General features: G+C 42.0%; 1 protein-coding gene and 1 long non-coding RNA gene across 4 annotated transcripts in view; one reads left to right on the plus strand and one right to left on the minus strand.

Moving 5' to 3' along the window:
- LOC108383248 (uncharacterized) overlaps nt 1-20,515 on the plus strand; it is a 274,618-nt gene extending 254,103 nt beyond the window's left edge. Inside the window, exon 5 of the long non-coding RNA XR_001849739.3 lies at nt 17,393-20,515. This is a non-coding gene — a long non-coding RNA (uncharacterized lncRNA). The remainder of the gene's footprint in view (nt 1-17,392) is intronic.
- Nucleotides 1-23,715, minus strand: part of XYLT1 (xylosyltransferase 1) — a 313,184-nt gene that overhangs the window by 7,427 nt on the left and 282,042 nt on the right. For all 3 annotated transcript variants that reach the window (XM_036992014.2, XM_036992013.2, XM_073215521.1), the window contains 2 exons: nt 20,829-21,024; nt 15,358-15,691 (listed from right to left, as the gene is read on the minus strand). In XM_036992014.2, coding sequence (XP_036847909.2) covers nt 15,358-15,691; nt 20,829-21,024 — 530 coding nt within the window. The remainder of the gene's footprint in view (nt 1-15,357; nt 15,692-20,828; nt 21,025-23,715) is intronic.

Here is a 23,715-nt window from a genome sequence, read left to right on the forward strand (position 1 = left end):
CATTGCTTATTTTCTTGCCAAATACAAGAATATATATTTTTAAGCAGACTGGCCGATGATTCTGATGAGCTGTATTTTACCACCTCAGCTTTTGCTGTAGCTGAGAGAGCTGGGATGAGAGAAAACCTTACAAGAGGGCACACACTTCAGGCGACAGTGCTTCCCGTCTGCTTGACAGTGGCTGCCACCCACAGTGGCAACCAGGAGAGCTGGAGAGTCAGAGGTTATTTTCTAATAGGTGCAGCCCTGAGTGGGGAAGAGGGAGGAAGAAAGGCCATACGTCTGCCCTTCTAAAAGCAATGGGGAAACTAGTTGAATTAAAAAAACGCTTTGACTAACACCAACAAGAAAGTCATTCCTTCAATTCCCAGGGCTCAGGGGGCTGGGCCCCACGGTTTGGAGGGGTGAGGCGGGAGAAGGGAGAGCAGAGCCTCTCACTTTAAGGCAGCTGGCACTGTGGTCATAAATCGGGCCCTAGCCCACCATTCCCTGATGCTAGCAGACAGGGTGGGCAGCTCCTGTACCATCTGCCAGGAGAACAAAGCCTGATTCCTCTACCAGAGCCTCTCCATGCCTCCATTTCTGCAGAGGTGGGGAGCTGGAAAGGCGGGAGTCACCCAAACTGACAAGCAGCAGGACATGCAAAGTAAAAAAAGAGCAGCTAACAAACATTTGAACACTGGGAACCAAATATTGTGGTTGATGCAGAAAACCCTTGTGAAAAATGAGGTTAATGTGGGGAATGCTATTACAGCATCAGCCAGCGATGCTCGCCTCTATAATTAAATTTTCCTCAATTCCACCTCATCAGATTTCTTGAGATTACCAGGGACGCATCAATAGCAAATTACTCTTGATGAATCATTTTACAAATTGCACTGCTCCCACCTTTGCATTCCCTGTCACTGGAACATCGTTAACAAATACAACTACCGATGCTGGGGGGCTGCTCCCAGTGGGGGAACACGACCCCTGGCTCATCGTGGGCCTGGTATGGGTGAGAAGAGTCTTACCACCTCCAGAAACTCCAGGAGAAAAAACTGGAATAATCGAGGTCTAGTGAATGGCCCTGAGCTATTTTATTGGGGTGGGGGTGGATTCAAAGCCACTTCCTAATTCTCACAGGTGTATCTGAAGCCAAGAGGAGACTGCCATTTCCATCCCTCCCTTCCACATCTGGCCTTTGGAACCCAGAGGGATGCTGAGTATATGGACCTAATCAAGGGGACACTGGAGCGCCCTAAGTAGTGGCCTCTGGCCCAGATAGCTCTACAGGGGCTGTCTTTTGCCTGTTCCATAAGTGAGAGGGAAGCAGACTTCCAGCTCAAGAAAACATGAGGTCTCTATCTGCTTGCTTAAGCACAGAAACTTAGCAGAGGTCCACAGAATTCACTTCAATAATCACATCTTAGGACTCCAGGCACCCTCTCCCTACATCTGTGTCCATCCCTCCTGTGTCATTAGCTAAATGGTACCCATCCTAGAACTCTTTTTATCTAAAAGAGGCTGTACTACATTTCTGGGTTTGTGACCTGCTAGATGGAGATGAACAATTTCAGATACAGAGAGATATTGAAATCCTGTTTCTAGGAATCTGTTTTAGGGATGTATATGCAGGGGCTCACACAATTTTAGGTCTAAGACTTTGTGGTGTGATCTGTAACAACAGCAAAAGAAGCTATGTTCCTACCAATGAGAAGAGAGATGAATTGTGGGTCCTTATCCCAATGAAATATTATGAAGCTGGTAGCTTTATATAAACTGACTTGGAAAGTGAGAAAAGGAAGTTTCACTAGAAAATATTCCATTTACAAAAATGATAATGTGGTGGTGATTTGTATATTTTCAACCAGTTTTATGCTTGAAAGCATTGAGAAACCTCTAGAATGTAAATCAAAGTCTTGGCAGTGGTTATGGAGGCAAGACTGGATGGGGATGAAGATGTTCCCTGTGATAAAAGGAGGAGGAGAGGAGAAAATAGTAAAATAAAAGTAGAAGCGGGTGCAAGATGGCGGCATAGAAAGTACCTGAGCCCATCTCCTTCCCCATATGTGCCAAATCCACACCTACACATGGAACAATTCATCCTGAGGAGAAGAGAGGCCTGAGTGAACAACTTGCACACAGTGAGGGATGAAAAAAAAAACAACCCAAAAATGGCAGGAAAGAGAGAGAGAGACAGTATGGAGGAAGTCCCATCCCCTAATGTGGCCCTGTCGTAGGGAGGATATTGCAGAGGGTCTGAGCACAGATTCACCTGTCCTGGGCACAGAAAAAAAGCCATGGGCTGGAGAGAGTTTAAAAGCCAATGATGATTATAAATGAAAGATGATTTTCAGAACTAAAGCACCTGCCACACTGCAGGAAGCTGCTAGAACTCTGTCTGGGACTGGAGGTGCTGGTGGGGGCCACTATGGAAGACAGTAATGGAAAGTACTTATGCTGAACAGCAGAAAGAAAAAAGAAAAATAAATGAGGATATGTTAAGGGAGTTGTTCTGGGATAGCATGAAATGTCCTAATATTCACATTACAGGAATCCCAGAAGGAGAAGAAAGAAAAAGTGGTGGAAAACTTATTTGAATAAATAATAATTGAAAACTTCCCTAACCTGGGGAAGGACACAGACCTTCAGGTCCAGGAAGCACATAGAGCCCCAAACAAGATAAACCCAAGGAAGTCCACACCAGGACACATAATAAGTAAAATATCAAAGATCACGGACAAAGTGAGAACCTGAAAAGTAAGTTCCTCACATGTAAAACCACATAGGATATTAACTGATACTTCAGCAGAAACTCCACAGGCCAGGAGAGAGTGGCATGGTATACTCAGAGTGCTGAAGGGGAAAAAACATGCAACCAAGAATAGTCTACCCAGCAAGGTTATCATTCACAATTGAAGCAGAAATAAAGAGCTTCTCTGATGAACCCAGGTTAAAGGAGTTCACCACCACTAACACAGCCTTACAAGAAATATTAAAGGGACTTCTTTAAGAGGAAAAGGAAAGGCCATAATTAGAAGAAAATTATGAAAATAACAAATTTCACTAGTAAAAGCAAACAGCAAAGGTAGTAGGCCAATCACTGACAAGGTAGTATGAAGATCAAAAAGACAGAAGAAAAATCAATTACATCTAAAAATTAGTTAAGGGAATCACAAAAAAAAGGTGCTAAAGAATACATCATATATATATAAAACACAGAAAAGGGAGAGTTAAAAATGTACTGCTGTTAGAATTCATTTGACCTTAAGGGGCTATTGACTTGACACAGACCACTATATGTGTAATATGACGTAAATAAGCCACACAGTAACCACAAACCAAAAACCTGTAATAGGTACATAAAAAATAAAGAGAAAGGAATCCAACTGTAAAGAAGTCATCATGCACAAGGGAAAAGAGCAAGAGAAGAAGAAAGGACCAGAGAAGAACAACAAAACATCCAGGAAACATCTAACAAAATGGCAAAAAGCACATAGCTATCAATACTTTAGATTTACAAAAAAGCTGGAGTAGCAGTACTTATATCACATGAGTAGACTTTAAAACAGAAATTGTAACAAGAGACATAGAAGGACGTCATATAATGATTAAGGGCTCAATTCAGCAGGAAGATATGACAATTGTAAATATCTACACACCCAACAGAGAAGGACCTAAATACATACAACAAATGTTAACAGACATAAAGGAGAAAATGACAGCGATATGATAATAGGGCACTTTAACACCCCACTTACATCAAAGGACAGATCAACCAGACAGAAAGTCACTAAGGAAACAGTGCTTTGCATGGCATACTGGACCGAATGGACTTAATAGATATGTATATATATATATATACAGAACATTACATTAAAAAACAGCAGACTACACATTCTTTTCAAGTGCACATAGAACATTCTCCAGGATAGATCATGTTAGGCCACACACAAGTCTTAATAAATTTAAGAAGATTGAAATCATACCAAGTATCTTTTAAGACCACAAATTATGAAATTGGAAGTCAGTTACAATTTTAAAAATGGGGAAAAAAGCCCCACAAAAGGTAAACAGCACACCCCTAAACAACCAATAGCTCAATGAAGAAATCAAAGAGAAAATTAAAAAATACTTGGAGAATAATGAAAATTAAAAAAAAAACTCAAATCCTTTGAGATACAGCAAAAGCAGTTCTAGGGGGAATAAAGGCATACCTCAACAAACAAGAAAAATCTTAAATTGAACACTACAGTTAAAGGAACTGAAAGAAAAATAATGTCCAAATTAGTAGAAAGAATAATAATAATAATTAGAGTGTAAATAAATGAAGTAGAGATTAATAAAACAATACAAAAGATCAATGCAACTAAGAGCTGGTTGTTTGAAAGACAAAATTGATAAACCTTTAGCTAGATTCATCAAGAAAAAGAGGACTAAAAATCAGAAATGAGAGAGGAGAGGTTATAACTGACTTCACAAAAATATAAATAATCTTTAAAAATGACTGAAAAATTATGTGTCAATGAACCAGACAACCTAGAAGAAATGTATAAATTCCTAAAAACATGCAATCTCCCAAGACCAAATGAGGAAGAAATAGAAAATCTGAACACCAGTAACAAAATTGAAGCAGTAATCAACAAACTCCCAAAACACAATGCCAGAGCCAGATGGCTTCTCAGTTAAATTCTACCAAACATTTAAAGAAGAGTTAATAGTTATTCTTCTCAAACTATCGAAAATTAAAGAGGAAGGAAAGCTTAAAAATTCATTCTATGAGGCCACCATCACTTTGACACCAAAACCAGACAAACCTATCACAAAAAAAGAAAATTACAGACCAATATCCCTGATGAACATAGATGCTAGAATCCTCAACAAAATATTAGCAAACCAAATTAAAAAATACACGAGAAGGATCATTCACCACAACCAAGTGGGATTTATTCCAAGGATGCCAAGGTGGTTCAACATCTGCAAATCAAGGTGATATGCCACATTAACAAAAGGAAGTAAAAACCATATGCTCATCTCAATAGGTGCTGAAAAACCATTTGACAAAATTCATCACCCATTCATGATTAAAATGCTCAACAAAATGGGTAAAGAGGGAACATATCTCAACATAATAAAGGCCATAAGTGACAAACTCACAGCTAACATACTCAATGGAGAAAAGCTGAAAGCCTTTCCTCTAAGATTAAGAACAAGTCAAGGATGCCCACTTTCACCACTTTTACTCAATATAGTACTAGAAGTCTTAGCCATAGCAATCAGATAAGAAAAAGAAACAACAGACACCCAAATTGTTAAGGAGCAAAATTGTAACTATTTGTAGATGATGATGACATAGAAAACCCTAAAGACTCCTCCAAAAAAATCATTAGAATTAATAAATGAATTTAGTAAAGTCACAAGATACAAAAATCAACATACATAAATCTGTTGAGTTCTATATACATTATACAAATAATGAACAAGCAGAAAGAGAAATTAAGAAGTCAATCCCATTTACAATTGTACCAAAAAAATTAAGTACCTAGGAAAAAGAAATTATTAAATAAAAGCACTAGCATGGGTCCAGGTTTATAAACTCAATACATGTTAGTACTGTTCTGCTTTATTCTTTTTATTATCTAATTTATATGATTTTTTCACTATTTCATTTGTTTTTTTAAAATAAAGTCAAAGTTATAAAAAAAGAATACCTAGTAAATTTAACAAAGGCGATAAAAGACCTATAGTCTATAAGCTATAAAATGCTGATGAAAGAAATTGAAGATGACACAAATAAGTGGAAAGCTACACCATGGCCATGGATAGTAAGAACTAATATTGTTAAAATGGCCAGACCGTCCCCAAAGCAATCTACAGGTTTAATCCAATCTTTATCTAAATACTAATGGCATTTTCACTGAAACTAGAATAATCCTACAATTTGTATGGAATCACAGAGGACCCGGAATAGCCAGTGAGAAAGAAGAATCAAGTTGGAAGTATCAAGCTCCCTGATTTCAAGATATACTACAAAGCTACATTGATCAAAATAGTATGGTACTGGTGGAAAAAAAGATGTATAGATCATTGGAACAGAATACAGAGCCTGGAAATAAGCCCACAATTATATGATTAGTCATTCTATAACAAAGGAGGCAAGAATGTACAGTGGGTAAAAGACAGTCCATTCAATAAATTGTGTTGGGAAATCTGGGTGGCCACATGCAAAAGTATGAAACTGGATCACTATCTTACACCATACACAAAAATTATCTCAAAATGGATTAGAGGCCCAAATATAAGACCTGAAACCATAGAACTCCTAGAAAGAAAACACAGGCAATAAACTCTTGAACATCATCATCAGTAATTTTTTCCTGGCAAGGGAATTTTTCCCCAGACAAGGGAAAGAAAAGCAAAAATGAAACAAGTGGGACATCAAACTAAAAAAGCTTCTGCATAGCAAAGGAAACATCAATAAAAGAAAAAGGCAACCTACTGCATGGGAGATATATTTGCAAATGATATGTTCAATAAGGGGCTAATATTTAAATATAAAAACAAATCATACAACTCAACACCAAGAAAACAACTAATATGATTCAAAATGGGCAGAGGACCTGAATAAATGTCTTCCCAAAGATGACATATACATGGCCAACAGACATGTGGAAAGATACCCAGCATCACAAATCAGGGAAATGCAAATCAAAACAACAATAAGGTATCACCTCACACCACTCAGAATGGCTAATATCAAAAAAACAAGTTTTGGTGAGATGTGTTAAAGGGGATTTTGTACACTGTATATCAGTGCAGCCAATAAGGAAAGCAGTATGGAGGTTTCTCAAAAAAACTGACAGAAATACCATATGATCCAGCAATTCCACTTCTGGGAATACCCAAAGAAAACAAAATCACTAATTTGAAAAGATATGTGTGCTTCTATGTTTGTCACAATATTATTTACAATCGCCAAAACATGGAAGCAATCTAAATGAATGGATAACAATGAGTGGTACATATATACAATGGGATAGTACTCAGCCACGAAAAAGCATAAAATATTGCCTTTTGTGTCTGATGGATGGACCTATGAGGTATTACAGTTAAGTGAAGTAAGCCAGACAGAGAAAAAAAATATGATATGATTTCACTTGTCTGTGGAATCTGAAAAACAAAGCTGACAAAACAGAAACCGAGTCATAAACACAGAGAACAGACTGGTAGTTGTTCCTCAGAGGGGAGGTTAGTGGGGGGATGGGTGAAATAGGTGAAGAGGGAAGAAATTAGAATGTTTGGTATCTTGATCTGGGGGAGGGTTACAAGTACATACACATGTCAAAATTCATCAAGCTGCAGTAATATTTGTACATTTTATCTATGTACCTCAATGTAAAAAATAAGAAAAAATAAAAGTAAACTGGATGAAAAAAGGAAAAAAAAGGGCAGGCGCTTGAGGAGTCTGACATCCCTCTCCTTGCACTCTGTGCCCAGTGGAAACCACCATCCTGAATTCGTGTTACTAATCCCTCATTTCCTCAGTTTTCTCCTGACACAAGAATCCTGAAATAATGTATTATTGGCTCAGCTTGCTTTGAATGTTAGGTACATGTACCATTATTATGATTTCTTCTGTGATCTGAATGATATCATGTTGAGAGGGTATCCAAGTCAATGCACCGAGTGGTGCTGCACTGATGTTCCCTGTGTCACAGAACTCTGCAGTCTGAACAGACCATATGCTGGGTATCTACCCCAATGTCAGAAGCTTGGATTGCTTCTGGTTTGGTGCTATAATGAACAATTCTGCATACTTCTGTACAAATCTGCAAGGCACAGACCTAGGGGTGGAATTTCTGTGCAGTAGGGTGTGTGTATGTCTGGCTTTGCTAGGAAATGCTAAACCATTTTCCAAACTCATTTTATCACTTTACCCTCTCACCACCACTGCTGCTGCGGCCAGATGAATGGTCATTATTCTCCAAGATGACCACCAGATAATGCTGCTTAATCTTCAAACATTTCCCAACAAGGTAGGTATGACGTGGAGTTTCTTTTTGCTTTTAACTTGTATCTCCCTCATTATAGATAAGGGTATCACTTTTTTATGTGTATGTGGGCCATTTATGCTTCTGCTCTTCTTTTTTTTTTTTCTTTCTCTTTTACATCAGGGTTGGCAATCTTTTTCTATACCCGGCCACATAGTATTTTTGGCTTTGTGGGCCAGGCAGTCTCTGTTGTAACTTCTCAACACTGCCATTGTAGTCCCAAAGCAACCAGTCAGTATGTAAATGACTGTGTTCCCATAAATCTTTATTTACAAAAATGGAGTGGGGGCAGACTTCTGGAAAAAGGTGGTGGAGTAGGAAGGCAAAGCAGAAACCTCCTTCCAAAGACACATAAAAGAAGAAATTACAGCAAATACAACTAAATCTGAAAACGATCTAAAGACGTCAGAACAGATCACCTACACCTGAGGAAGAGAAGCCCCCAAAGAAAAGGGTAAAGTAGCAAAACTGAGATGGAGTGGAACCCAAGCCCTCTCTGCACCCCAGCCTATAGGTGGGAGAAAGAGGAACAGAGCAGGGAGGGGATAGAAGCCCAGGAGTGCTGCACACCTGGCCCTGGAGATCGGCTCCAGGATCATGAGCCCACATTAGACTGGGTTCTGGTGATCAGTGGGGCTGGACACCAGGGATAGGTGGGACACCCTGGGAGGCTAGGACTCTGGCTATTGTGGAGAATGGGAATGCTCTGCCAGTCCTGAAATCCAAAGCAGAGGCGGCAGTATGACTTGCCACCAGTGAGACAGTGCCAGAGGGGCAAGGGTTGGACAGAACTCTCTCCTCAGGAGAAAGGGAAGGTAGAGGATACCTCCCCAGCCCTTCCTTGGCCCAACAGATCTGTAATCCTCGGGAGCCCCACATGCTCCATTCCCCTTGCTGGCAGCACAGCCCCGAGGCTCCTCTCTGCATGTGCTGCTGGGAGCCAACCAATTAGGTCCAGCAGCAGTGTCAGACTTTGCTGCCTGGTGGGCAGGGGAGACTCTCCCAGCTTCCTTGGCTCTGCTTCAGCCCAGCAGGGAAATGCCTGCGGGAGCCAGCCCCAAGAGCTCCTTCCTCCCTGTGGGTATCCAAGCCCAGTGTTGCATATCCAGCCCAGGCAGAGCTGCACATCAGCCTGTCCACTCCATTATCCCTATAGCCCCATCATTGCTGCAGGCAGGCAGAGGGAGGCCCTGCCCACAGTGAACTCCACAGAGACTCCTGAGCTGATCACAAAGGTGGCAGCTGAAGCAAACTCAGCACAGACAGAAAGATGCCCCGTCCACTGTATGCCAAAGGATGGGGCCCCCACAAAACAGAACCAGGCGCTACAGAGTAAAGTCTCGAGCTTCTGGGCACCATAGGACACCTTCTTCATAAAGCTATTACTCTATAGGCCAGGAAGCATAGCAGGTCCATCTAATACAAAGGAAGAAACACAGAAACCCTGATAAAATGAGGAGGCAGAGGAATATTCCAAATGAAACTATAGGACAAGACACCAGAAAGAGGGCTAAATGAAATGGAGATCTCCAATCTTCTTCATAAAGATTTCAAAGTGAAAGTCATAAACATGCTCACGGATTTACAGAAAAGTATTCAAGACCTCAGGGAAGACTTCAAGAAGTGACAGAAGATCTGAAAAAGAGCCACTCAGAGCTGAAGAGTACAGTATCTAAAATGAAACATACAATGGAGGGATTTAAAAGTAGGTACGTGCAGGTAGAGGAGATGGTGAATTAGATGAAAATTGGAGAACAGGAAAACAATGAAGCTGAGGGACAGAGATAAAAATGGATCTCTAGGAATGAAAGAATGGTAAGAGCTATGTGACTAATACAAAAGAAAAAATATTTGCATAATAGGGGTACCAGAAGAAGAGACAGAGGAATAGAAAGTCTCCTTGAGGGAACAGTTATTGAAAACTTCCCCAGTCTGGGGAAGGAAATAGATACTCAGGTTATAGAAGTGCAGAGAGTCTCTAACAAAAGAAAATCCAGGAAGACAACACCAAGACATACAATAATTAAAATGGCAAAGATCAAGGATAAGGAGAGAGTGTTCAAAGCAGCCAGAGAGAGAAAAAAGATTACTTAGAAAGGAAATCTCATCAGGCTACCAGCAGACTTCTCTGCAGAAACTCTACAGGCTTGAAGGGAGTGGCATGAAATGTTTAATGTACTGAAACAGAAGGACCTCCAACCCAGAATCATCTACCTGGCAAGATTATCATTAAATTTGAAGCAGGGATTAAACAATTTGCAGATAAACAAAACTTGAAGGACTTCACCACTACTAAGCCAGCCTTACAGGATATGTTAAAGGGACTGCTATAAATGGAAATGTCCCTAAGGCCAAATAGCTTCCACCAGTGAAAATAAACCCACAGTACAGGTAGTAGACCAACTAATTACCAAGCAAGTACAAAATTAAAACAAAAGAAGCAAAATGAACCATATACAAAAGCAGTCAAGTGTCACACAAAAAGTGCAGATTATGACATCTAATACAAAAAATGTGGAGAAGAAAGGAGAAAGAGAAAAGTACCTTTAGATTGTGTTTGAAATAGAGTAACCAGCAATTTAAGATAGACTGTTACATAGTAAGGAAGCTATCCTTGAATATTTGGTAACCACAAAACTAAAGCCTACACTAAATACATACAAAAAATAAAATAAAAAAATAAAAATCCAATTACAACACTAAAGAAAACCACTTATATCAAGAAAAGAGTATAAGAGAACAAGAATGGAACAAAGAGGAGCTATAAAAAACATCCAGAAAACAATGAATAAAATGGCAATAATTACATAGCCATCAATAATCACCTTAAATGTCAATGGACTAAATGCACCAATCAGAAGACAGAATGGCAGAATGGATGAAGAAACAAGACCCATCTATATGCTGCCTATAAGAGACTCATTTCAGAGCCAAAGACATACATGAGCAAAAATGAAGGGATGGAAAAAGATATTCCATGCAAATGATAGGGAGAAAAAAGCAGGATTAGTAGTACTTATATCAGAAAAAATAGATTTCAAAACAATGAAAGTAACAAGAGATAAAGAAGGACATTACATAATGATAAAGGGATCAGTCTAACAAGAGGTTATAACCATTAAAAATATCTATGCACCCAACATAGGAGCACCTAAATATGTAAAACAAATACTAACAGAATTAAAGGGGGAAATAGATTTCAACATTCATCTTAGTAGACTTTAACACACCACTCACATCAATAGACAGATGAACCAGACAGAAAATAAATAAGGAAACAATACATTAGATTGTTGATGTGGGGCACTGAACAATACATTAGATCAGATGGACTTAACAGATATCTACAGAACACTCCACCAAAAGGCAGCAGGATACACATTTTTCTCAAATGTACATTGAATGTTCTCTAGAGTAGATCACATTTTAGGACACAAAAGCCTCCATAAATTCAAAAAGATTGAAATTATATCAAGCAGCTTCTCAGACCACAGTGGTATGAAGCTAGAAATAAATTACACAAAGAAAACAAAAAAGCCTACAAACACATGGAGGCTAAACAAAAGGCTTCTAAATAATCAAGTGAACAATTTACAAATTAAAACAGACATCAAGCAATACATGGAGACAAATGAAAATAGAAACAAACAGCCCCAAATCTGTGGGATGTGGCAAAGGCAGTTCGAAGAGGAAAGTACATAGCAATACAGGCTTACATCAAGAAACAAGAACAATCCCAAATAAAGAGTCTAAAATCACAATTAAAGAAACTACAAAAGGAAGAACATTTAAATGAAGCCCAAAGTTAGTAGAAGGAAGGACATAATAAAGGTCAGAGCAGAAATAAGAAAAAACAGAGAATAATAGAAAAAAAATCATTGAAACCAGGAGCTTCTTCTTTGACTAAATAAACATAATAGATAAACACCCAGTCTTGCCAGAAAAAAAGGGTATACACACATAAACAGAATCAGAAATGAAGAAGGAATAATCACAGATACAACAGAAATATGAAGAATTATTAGAGACTATGAAAAATTACATGGCAATAAATTGGACAACTTAGAAGAAATGGACAACTTCTTAGAAAAATACAACCTTTCAAGACTGACCCAGGAAGAAACAGAAAATCTGAACAGACTGATTACCAGCAAGGAAATCAAACTGGTAATCAAAAAACTCCCAATAAACAAAAGGCCAGGTCCAGATGGTGTCACTGCCAAATTCAACCAAACATTTAACAAAGAGCTAATACCCATCCTTCTTAAAGTATTCAAAAAAGTGGAAGAAGAGGGAATATTTCCAAACTCATTCTATGAGGCCACCACTGCTCTAATACCAAATCCAGACAAAGACACTACAAAAAAGAAAATTACAGACCAATATCCCTGAAGAATATAGATGGAAATATCCTCAACAAAATATTAGCAAACCAAATTTAAAATTACATCAAAAAGATCATCCATCATGACCAAGTGGGATTTATTCCAGGGATGCAAGGATGGTACAATATTCATAAATCAATCAATATCATATATCACATTAACAAAAAGGATAAAAACCATATGATCATCACAATAAGTGCTGAAAAAGCATTTGACAAAATTCAACATCCATTCATGGTAAAAATTCTCAACAAAATTGGTATAAAGGGTATGTACCTCAACATAATTACGGCCATATATGACAAGCTGACAGCCAATATCATACTTAATAGCAAAAAGCTGAAAGCTTGTCCTCTAAGATCAGGAACAAGACAAGGATGCCCACTCTCATCATTTTATTCAACATGGTATGAGAGGTCCTAGCCACAGCAATCAGACAAAACAGAGATAAATGGCATCCCCAAACTGGTAAGAAGTTAAACTGTCACTGTTTGCAGATGACATGATATTACACATAGAAAACCCTAAAGACTCCAACAAAAAACTATTAGGACTAATAACTGAATTCAGCAAAGTTGCAGGATACAAAATTAACACACAGAAATCTGTTGTATTCCTATATGCTAATAACAAACTAGCAGAAAGAGCAATCAGGAAAACAATTCCATTTACAATTGCATCAAAAAATGAAACACCTAGGAATAAGCCTAACCAAGGAGGTGAAAGCCCTACACTCTGAAAACTTATAAGACACTCAAGAGAGAAATTAAAGACACCAATAAATGGAAATCTATCCCATGCTCATGGATAGGAAGAATTAATATTGTCAAAATGGCCATCCTGCCTAAAGCAATCTAAATCTACAGATTCAATGCAATCCCTATCAAGATACCAACAGTGATTTTCAATGACCTAGAACAAATAGTTCTAAAACTCATGTGGAACCACAAAATACCCTGAATAGTGAAAGCAATCCTGAGAGAGAAGAACAAAGCTGGGAGATTATGCTCCCTGTTTCAAGCTCTATTACAAAGCTACAGCCATCAAAACAATTTGGTGCTGGCACAAGAATAGACTGATAGACCAATGGAACAGAATAGATAGCCCAGATATAAACCCACCCATATATCACCAATTAATATATGATAAAGGAGCCATGAATATACAATGGAAAAATGACAGCCTCTTCAACAACTGGTGTTGGCAAAACTGGACAGCTACATGTAAGAGAATGAAACTGGATTACTGTCTAACCCCATACACAAAAGTAAACTCAAAATGGATCAAAGACCTGAATGTAAGTCACAAAACCATAACACTCTTAGAAAGAAACATAGGCAAAAATCTCTTGAATATAAATATGAGCAATTTTTTCCCGGACACATCTCCTTGGGCAGGGGAAACAAAGTAAAAATGAACAAGTGAGACTATGTCAAACTAAAACAGCAAAGGACATCATCAGTACGACAAAAAGGTATCATACAGTATGGGAGAATATATTCATAAATGACTCATCTGATAAGGGGTTAACATCCAAAATATATAAAGAACTCATACGCCTCAACACCCAAAAAACAAATAACCTAATTAACAAATGGGCAGAGGACCTGAACACACATTTCTCCAAAGAAGAAATACAAATGGCCAACAGGCACACAAAAAGATGCTTCACATTGCTAATCATTAGGGAAATGCAAATTAAAACCACAATGAGATATCACCTCACACCAGTTCAAAAGACAAGAAGCAACAAATACTGGCAAGAATGTGGGGACATTGGAACCCTCCTACACTGTTGGTGGGAATGCAAATTGGTGCAGCCGCTGTGGAAATCAGTACGGAGGTTCCTCAAAAACTAAAATAAGAAATATCATTTGACCCAAGAAATCCACTCCTAGGAATTTGCCTGAAGAATACAAAATACCTGATTTGAAAAGACATATGCACCCCTATGTTTACTGTCAGATTATTTACAATAGCCAAGATTTGGAAGCAACCTAAGTGTCCATCAATAGATGAATGGATAAAGAAGATGTGGTATGTACACACAACAGAATATTATTCAGCCATAAAAAGAAAATAAATCCTTCCATTTGCTACAGCATGGATGGAGCTAGAGGGTATTATGCTCAATGAAATAAGCCAGGCAGAGAAAGACAAATACCTTGATTTCACTTATTTGTGGAATATCAAAACAAAGCAAAACAGAAGGAACAAAACAGCAGTAGATGTAGAGACACTGAAGTGACTAGTGGTTACCAAGCAGTTGGGGGCGGGTATGGGGTGGGGTAGGAGAAAGGGGATAAAGGGCACAATAAGTTGCAATCACAATATAAATTGATCACAGGTCCTGGTGAACCACTGTGATGTACATTTGAAACCAACATAAGATTGTATATTAACGATACTTTAATAAAAATAAAAACCCCAAACAGGGAGTGGGCTGTATATGGCCTGTGACTTATAGTTTGCTCTGATTTATAGGATTTCTTTATATATATTAAAATTAGTCCTTTTTTTATGTGTAGCAAATATTTTCCACTAGTATATGGTATATCTTTTCACTGAGTGTATGCTCTTTTTGATAAATAGAATTTCCTGTTTAACTCATTATTTTTTAAACAGTGAACAAGATTTGCTGAAACCCACTATCTGCCTGGGTTTATTTCCCCTCTTATTGTAAAAATGAGCAGGGCCTTCTGAAAGTTCAAAGGGAGAGCATCTAATGAGCAGGTATCTAAAACAGAGAGATGACATCACCACCCTGGTGCACAGGTAGAAAGTTAGATGGTCCTCTATGGCAGATAAACAGGAAAAGATACCAAAAGTAGAGAGCCTGTTCTCCAAGGCAGCCCCAGTGCCCAACACCTGTGCAGGCGAAGGACCTGAGAGGCCCCCAGGGAGGGGTATTTTCTCCCTGAGACACGGGGAACACTCACCTGGTTTGATGGGCTGCCTGTTGGAGAAGGTCAGAGGGGCAACGAGGAATTTGGTCTCTGCAACTGGCACCCAGTGGTGGAGAATTTTCACTGTCCAGACCCCAGGTCTCAGGGGCAAGTTCAAAGGGGGCTTATAGTGGGTGAATTCGGCAGTGGATTCAATCAGGATGTCGTACGTGGCTGCGATGATGTTGATGGGATCCACCCAGATGACGGTCACAGTCACGTTGGGGCCCTTCCCCCATTTCTGCATGCCTACTGGCTCGTCCATGGGCCCCAGGAGACCCCCAAAGTTGCGGAAGAGCCTCTCCTTGGCATCCCAGTCAGTGCCGACCTGAAACAGGGAAGTGAGTAATGAAATCACAGGGCCTGGACTACAGTGCTAGAGCCTGCTTACCAGACTTCATATACCCAGTTTCAAGATGAGGACACTGAGGCTCCAATTAAGATATCTGCTCAATGTTGCACAGGCAGTAAGCAGAGGACCTGGGATTTGGACCTAGTCTGCAAGATTACAAGGCCTGTGGTCCACTCACTAAACCAAGGGCCTTGGTACCTGGTACATGGTGGGTATTTGGGGGAAAAAAAATAGTGCACTGAAAGGTGAATGCCCACTTGCAGGCTATTCTAAGGAAACACACACCAGGCTGCTCAACAGGTACAGCTGGTTTCCACTGTGGTCCTTGGTTTTCTAGATCAGGCACCTCCGTTTAGTGTAATCATTCTGAGGAAGAACAGACTCCGGTTCGGGAGCTCCGCTATCGTAAGCCAGGAAAAGGAGTGTCCTTCAGCACAGCCCATCACTTGCAAGAGTTTGAATGGCTTTCCTAGGAAGAGACAGCTTTGGCCTCCCTCCCACTGTCTGAGCTGAACCTTCGGGATGGGGGTGGTTCTCCAATCCACCCTTCCTGTCAGCCAGCTGGGTGTGTGTGTGGCTCTGACTCCCAAGCATCTGCTCTTGGGCTTCCCTCCTTCCATTCTTGCTGCCTGCAATTTACACTCGACCCAGCAGCCAGAAAGACTGTATGAAATGTCCTCTCATGGCTAACATCTCTGTGGCTTGGTTCACTGCTCCGTCTTGGTGCTTAGCACACAATAGGTGTTCAATGAATATCTGTGGAATGAACGAGTGAATGACTTGATAGAAAAATGAATGAACTGCGTAGATCCCCAAGACAAAGCTTTGTTACCATTCTAAATCAACTGTGGAGGGACCAGCAAAATAGGTGAAAGGGATAGTTACAAACTCCCAATTATAAGATAAATTAGTCACAGGGATGAATGCACAGCACAGGGAATATAATTAATCATATTGTAATATCTTTATATGTTGACAGATGCTCACTACATTTACCATGGGGGGCATTGAGGAATGTCTGTAAGAGTCATATCACTAGGTTGTATACCTAAAACCAATATAATATTGTATATCAAGTATGTTTCAATAAAAAAGAAAAAGAAAAAAAAAAGGAGGTGTCTTCTGCTTCTCCAGGAGGTTTAATTTTTTGGTGCTTTTGAAGACACAGCAGGTGAGCATGTTAGTAGCAGATAATGAGCACACTCTAAGGCTGGTACTGCTGCTGTGGTCTTTCCATGACCAGTATCTGTGACGTGTGCGTGCAGGTCGGGGTGCAGGTGTGGGTATATATATGCACCCTGAGAGATCCCACACGTGCAGCGCAAACAGGAGCTGGTTTATGTTCTCCTTGTTCTTGCCTCGAGTTCCTGTGTCTACCCTTCACCCAGGACACAGAGCACTGTGGCTCTTACATACCGAGAGCTTACAGTGCGCCACGCAGGCTAAGCACTTGGATGCGTCAATTTGTTTAACACTCCCACCTCCAAGAAGGGGTGATCCTTGCCATTATCCCCATTTGACAGATGAGGAAACTGAGCTCAGAGCAGTTAGATAACTTCGATGGCCAGAGAGGGGCGGACCCAGCATGAGGACCCAGGGAGCCAGCCCCCAGATGTGCTCTTATCTACTATTCCCTAGATTGCCTCTTACTCATTGATTCATCCTTCTTCTCACCAGGAAGGACTATTACCCTGCACATTCACAGGCCCACAGCTTGCTTCCTGCCTCAGCTTTCCATCTTTGGACCACAGCCTGAACGTTGGACTCAAGGAGCTGTCCTAAGTGGAGCACTGGCGGCGATTGCTGTGACATGTCTGCAGGGGCAGCTCACCCTCCCAGACTTGTGAAGTCTTGGCATTTTCTGCCACCCTGGGGATCAGCAGGAGGAACTGTGGGTCAGCCCTGCCTGAGGACCCCTGGTGCCTAGCAGTGGCTGGACACAGCAGGAATGAAAACAATATTAATTTTTTGAAGAAATAAATGAATGAGTGTCCAAGATTCAAGCCAAGCCTTAAAGTCTTAGAGGTTTTTCTAAAGAAACTTGATCCTGTTACTTCCCCTTGGGCAACCCTTTTCAGCTCATTGTTCTTGAGTCTGGTCTCTCACCCCATCTGGCAACATTCAGTCCTTTCTGGTCCAGCTCCAGCCTCACCCTGTCTCCCTCCCTCTGCACTCAGCCCCAGGCCACCCTGCATTACTCTCAGCACCTCTGTGAGAGGGGCTCTCTTTTGCCACTGATCTCTCATTCATTTCTGTCCTTGGAACAGTCTTCCTTCATTCCCCACTCTCTTGCTGGCCATGCTACTTGTCATCTAGATCTCAGGCATGTGTCACCTCTACTTGGAAGCCTTCCGTGCTTAGAGGCACCACTGCCTGAGATGGAGCTTCATTGCTGTCACATCCTCTGTGGCCTTCCTGATCACACTCACTGTGAAAGCCTAAAATGATCATTCACTAAAAATGATCAGTTACTCAAATTTAAGTACATGTTCAAGCTCAAGCTTAACATACAGCTCCTCCCTTCATATCCATCAAAGGTTCCCACTGCATTTAAAATATAATCTGAACTTTTTTCCAGGGCCTTCAAGACCCCTTCTGATCCACCCCCTCCCCCTGAAACCTCCCTCCCTCCACTCTCCTCTCACTCACTGTGCTCTCACCACACTGGCCTTGATGCTCCTTGAGCAGGCCCAGCTCCTTCCTGGAGCCTCAGGGCCTTTCCACATGCTCTTCTTTCTGCTCAGAAAGTTCCAGATTCCCCTGGAGACTGTAGGCTCTTTTACAGGTTTCTGCTCCACAGTCATCTCGTCCCCAAATGAATCATGCCATCGAAAGCCACCCCCATCAGCCTCTTGAGACCTCAGCAATCACATGAAGGAAGTTTTATTTTATTTATAATACCTGTCATTAGCTGAAATGTTTTATTTATTTACTTGCTCACTCATTGGCTGGCTGCCCCACTTGACTGCAATGACAAGGGTCTAGCTCATTACCATCCCTTCTGTACTTAGTACATCCAGCCACTCAGCAACTGCCAGGCTGACCATCTTTTCAGCAAGCCACTAGCCTGGGACTCCCATGCAATGGAGAAATCTGAGCTGCTCAACAACGCTGGGCCCCTGCCCTGGATTGTGCCACTGTGAGGGGAAGTCTCAACAGCTCACACAGCAGCCCTGAAGTCCTTCCCTTCTTTCTTGTCCAGTTTTATACCATCTGCCTTAAAAATAATTAAGACTTTAGAAAAAAATTCCAGACTACATGATTTGGGGGACTCGCATCACACACTGTTACTCTGCCAGAGATTTTGGTGGTTCTCACACCAAGGGTTCCAGACCTACAGGAGGAGCCCTTACAAATCACTAGGTAGAGAGTGGGCAACATCATTCAGTCCCTGGCAGGAGTGCCCCATCACCCTACGGCAGGCTGATAAACAGAGAGGGCCTGGGAACCAGGCATCCATCTCCTTAATGGGACATTAATGTCTTCAACTGGCCACTTGGGCCCCCAGCACAGAATCCAACTGGGGCAGTGTCTAATTGCCCCCTGATGCCAGTGATTTATGGCATGGGCTCCCATGGCAGCTTGAATCTAGCCAATGTATTCAGAGACTGAACTGAAAATGGTGGCTTAACAAGGAGCTCCCCCCGCGCCTGGTTTGGTGCCCATTCAGTAGGGCACAAGTCGGCTGGGCAGGGCCATGGCCACTGGGAAAGGACTGGCCAGGAAAATACAGGAGGGGGGTACTTGCCTCCACCCTACTCCCCAGCCTCCCCAGATATCCCATATTCTAAAATTGGACCTTTCATCCTTAACTCAGCAGCCAAACTCTTGGTAATGATTAACTCCAGGGATGAGTCACTTGCTGATGTGGGTAGGGCAGAGATTAGGTGCTGGAGTTTTGTGTGGGCAACCCTCACCATGCTCAACCATGCTTCCCCTTCCTCCAGCATCTCTACCCAAGTGTATGTACTCATTCATTCAGAAATCTTATCCAGCCCCTCCAGATGCTATGAGCTCTTCTACGGGCAGGCAATGCAGCAGTGAATGAGAGATGCAGTCCCAGCTCTCTTGAAGACAGTCAGCAAGTGACCAGAGAAGTCAGCGAGATGGCTTTAGATGGCAAATGCCAAGGAAAACAGTAAAATAATGATGTGTCAGGTAGAGAATGTAGCCATTGTGGCATAAATGTGGGTAGAGAAGGTGTATCTGAAGGTACACTGTCTGGATTTAGAGCAGAGTGACACACACATGCAAAGGCTAGCTGTGCAAAAAGAAATCCCTGGGGAAAGCATCTAGGCAGGAAGATCAGCAGGTGCGAAGCCTGGGCAGGAACAAGTTTGGCATGTTTGACAAAGACACAAGAAGTGTGAACTGGGAGGAGAGTGGTACTGGATGAGGCTGAGAAGTAGACAGAGGCCGGATCCGGTCTGGGGTGGAGGTGGTGCTGGGTAAATCCATGGCAAAACAGTCAATCAGCTTTTAGCTGATGCTGTGCTGGGGAGAGGGAAACAGCATTTCCTGCATCCATGCATCCGTGCACCAGTCTGTCTGTCTATCCATTGACCCACTCATTCATTCAGTGACTGATTTGAGGTAAACTCTGTGCAAAGAACTGGGGAGACAAAAGCACAACTAAGCAAGGGATTGTTGTCAAAGAGACTTGGGTTCAGTTTTGAGCTCTTCTACTTTCTAGCTATGATCCAGAAAAATCACTGGATCTCCATAGGCCTCAGTTCTGTAAAATGGGATGAATGCCACTAACTCCATTTGGAAGCTGGTTTGTTACTGGTCTTCCACTAACATAGGTTTAGGAGTCATTGGCTAGGTTGAAAAATTCAGAGGAACAGAAATTCTACTATGAAAAACAGACCAAGGTACTGGCTGGTTCAGTCCACGGATACTGACCCCACACTGTCCCTCTCCTCCTGCCCTGTTTAAGATGCTGATTCCAGTGCTGCAGCTGGAGAACCTTCTCTAGGCACTGGGTAAGGGCACATTTGGGGCTCTCCAAATCTCCTCCTCCTCCATCTCCAACTGCCAGTGTCAGACGGAACCAGAACCCAGCAGGGGCCATGGCAAAAGGCAATGAATGTGACGGCGTCTAGCCTCTTACCTCGGAAAACTGAAGCCGCCCGAAGTCACTGGGTGGGCTTGCGATCTTGAAGACTTTCTTTGGCATCACCCATGTCTCCAGGGTCTCGAGTTTGCTCACAGCCAGATTGGTAGCATGATGCTTGATCAGAAAGCCCTGGAAGCGGTCAGCAAGGAAGTAGAGGTGGACAGACGCTGGGTGGCCCATTGGGTAGTACCTGAAAATACACACAGGGTCACACCGGCTCAAGGCTCAGGCCAAACGTGCGTAGGATCACAAAGGAGCTCCCCACCCATCACGCTGTCTTGTTCCTAAAACAGGCCCCATTTTATACCATGCTCACCAAGTGCCTTTGCATCATTCTGAAAGCTACCCCTAGTGCACCTGTGACCTCAATATCTGTTGACAGTCTTCTGGCTGATTATACATGCAAAATATACTGACTGTACAAAAGCACAATAGAGAAAATAAAAATCACTACTGTTGACACTTCTTCCCACAGATGACATCAATTCACAGATACTTATTGACCCTCTGGTGCCAGGTACAGGGAAGCGACACTGTGTACAACGTCACACTGATGTATTTCCTTTCAGCCTTATTTTCTACACATATAATTGCACAGATCTCACATAGTTGGGCTAATACACATACTGGTTATATCCTGCTTTTGCTTCATAGCACTGCCCCAGCATTATCATGTGTCATTGAAAAGCCTCTGAGAACACGAATTCTGGGTGAGCCTATACATTATCCCACTGGAGGTAAGGCCGTATTGTATGCAGCAAATTCCCCGTCATCAGGGGCTTACCTGGTTCTATTTATTTCCCATTCTAAACAATGCTGCATTAAACACCCTCAAGCAAAAATTGTTTCTGAACATCTCTCTAGTCTCTGAGGGGCTCTTTGTGTCTGCTGTCCAACTTTATCAGAAAGGTTATACTGATTTATGCTCTCACTGTCCTCACCAACAGCATTGGGTAGTACCCCTACAAACTACTGCCAATCCCTGAAACATACATACATACACATACACACAAATAGGCAGCTTGTTTTAAGATACACATCTTTGATGCTTGCTGGTGGAGACAGACAGGGAAGCTAAGCAGAGAGGCCCCGAGGAGGGAAAAGCAGAAAGAGGAGGAGGGTTGTGGACAGCCCAGCTCTTTGTCCTTCCTACTTGTAAAATAAAAAGCCTCCGGCTGCTGCAGTGTGTAATTGCATAGCACTTAGAGGGTGTTTGTGGTGCCTTAATAACAGCATTCCGCAAATTACTGTCCCCCCTCAGCCTACCTTCCTTCTGGTCCCTATCTGGAGTTTAAGTCTTTATGTCCAATTACAATGGTTAGGGAGGCCACCTTCCTGTGTTTGCGCATCTCCGGAAATCACTGCCTTGTTATGGGGATGTCTCCCGGGCTTGGAGGGAAAAAGCCTGCACAGTCTGCAGACTGCTCCCTGGGCCTTCGTGGCTCACACAGACCTGCTCTGGCAGCACAAAGCCCTCCCCTTGGACTGTGCAGTGGACTTTCCTACAATGACGGACACATTTTACATTTGCGCTGTCCGATGCAGTGCCCACCAGCCACTTGCCACAGCTGAGCAGTTGAAATGTGGCTGGTGTGATGGAGAAAGTGAATTTAAAATTTTACTTAGTTTAAACCAAAATAACCATTTGTGGTGAATGGCGAATGTGGACAGCATGGAGTCATGGAAAAGTCTCATGGTGCTTGGCATTAATGTCCATTTTTAACCTCTTCTGTTGACATGCTCTGCTCCATGTGACCGTGCAGAGTGTAATCCAAGCCAGGGCCTCAAGAAGCCTCACACATATCTACCTGCCTCTCTTGCTCTTTAGCTATCACTATGAGATCATGCCTCGGTCAGCCTGCATCTTCCTTACCTGGAGATGAGATACTTGGAGCAGAGACACCCCAGGTGTCCCAAAACCATCCTAGATCCACTAACAACTCCCAGCCAAGAACAACAGAGCGTCCCTCCTGACCTGTGACTGGCTGCAGATGCAGGAGAAATGCCAGCTGAGACCAGGGAAGCTGCCCAGTTGACCCACACACTTGTCATTTATAAATGCTTATCATCTCAAAACACTGATTTGGGGCTTGTCTGTCATGGGGCAGTAATGGAATAGATGATTTGCCAGAGTCCAACTTCAGCCAAGGTGTGGGTCACAAAGGAAAGGACAGCGTCGGCGAGTGAGGAGATGAGTGAGGAGACGGAACACCTGATCAAGGTTGTAACATTTTCCTTTTTGTCTCTTACTTCATTAGTGCCATATCTTTTCCTATTACCTTTTGTTTTCTGCCTATTGCCTTCCTCTTGAGACCTAGAGTTGGATGGTTTTTGTGGGAGGGTCTCTACCTGCTGTTTAGGTTCTAAAACCTCTTTGATTAAATTCCACAATGCAAAGGCATCTGTAGGGACCTTCTCAGGTCCATGGCTGGCATAATATTCCCTTATCTCTTCTCCGACCTTTTGCCAGGTTGTGAGACTCACTGTGCCTTGGTCAGGAAATCAAGGACAACATTCCTGGACAAAATGTAAGAATTTTGCTAATTGTCCATTGGTGACTTTTATACTTCTACCTACAAGCATATGCATTAAAACTTCAATAAAGAGTCCTCTTTCTTTAGACTCAGTATGGCCCATGGCTTTTCAAAGTTCTGACCTATCTGCCCTTTCTCACCCTGTCGTCCTTCACAGAGGGGTCTCAAGTACCCTGAGCAGAATCCTACCTGTCCCTGCAAATGCCGTAGTATAAAGAGCTTACCTTCGTGCCCCATGTTGGGTGCCGCGTGCCAGAGTCTAGCTCTAGCCAAGGTGTGGGTCACGAAGGAAAGGACAGCGTTGGCGAGTGAGGAGATGTTACAACCTTGATCAGGTGTTTCGTCTC

This window comes from Manis javanica, chromosome 10, assembly GCF_040802235.1.
Source record: "Manis javanica isolate MJ-LG chromosome 10, MJ_LKY, whole genome shotgun sequence".
NCBI classification, from domain to species: Eukaryota; Metazoa; Chordata; class Mammalia; order Pholidota; family Manidae; genus Manis; species Manis javanica.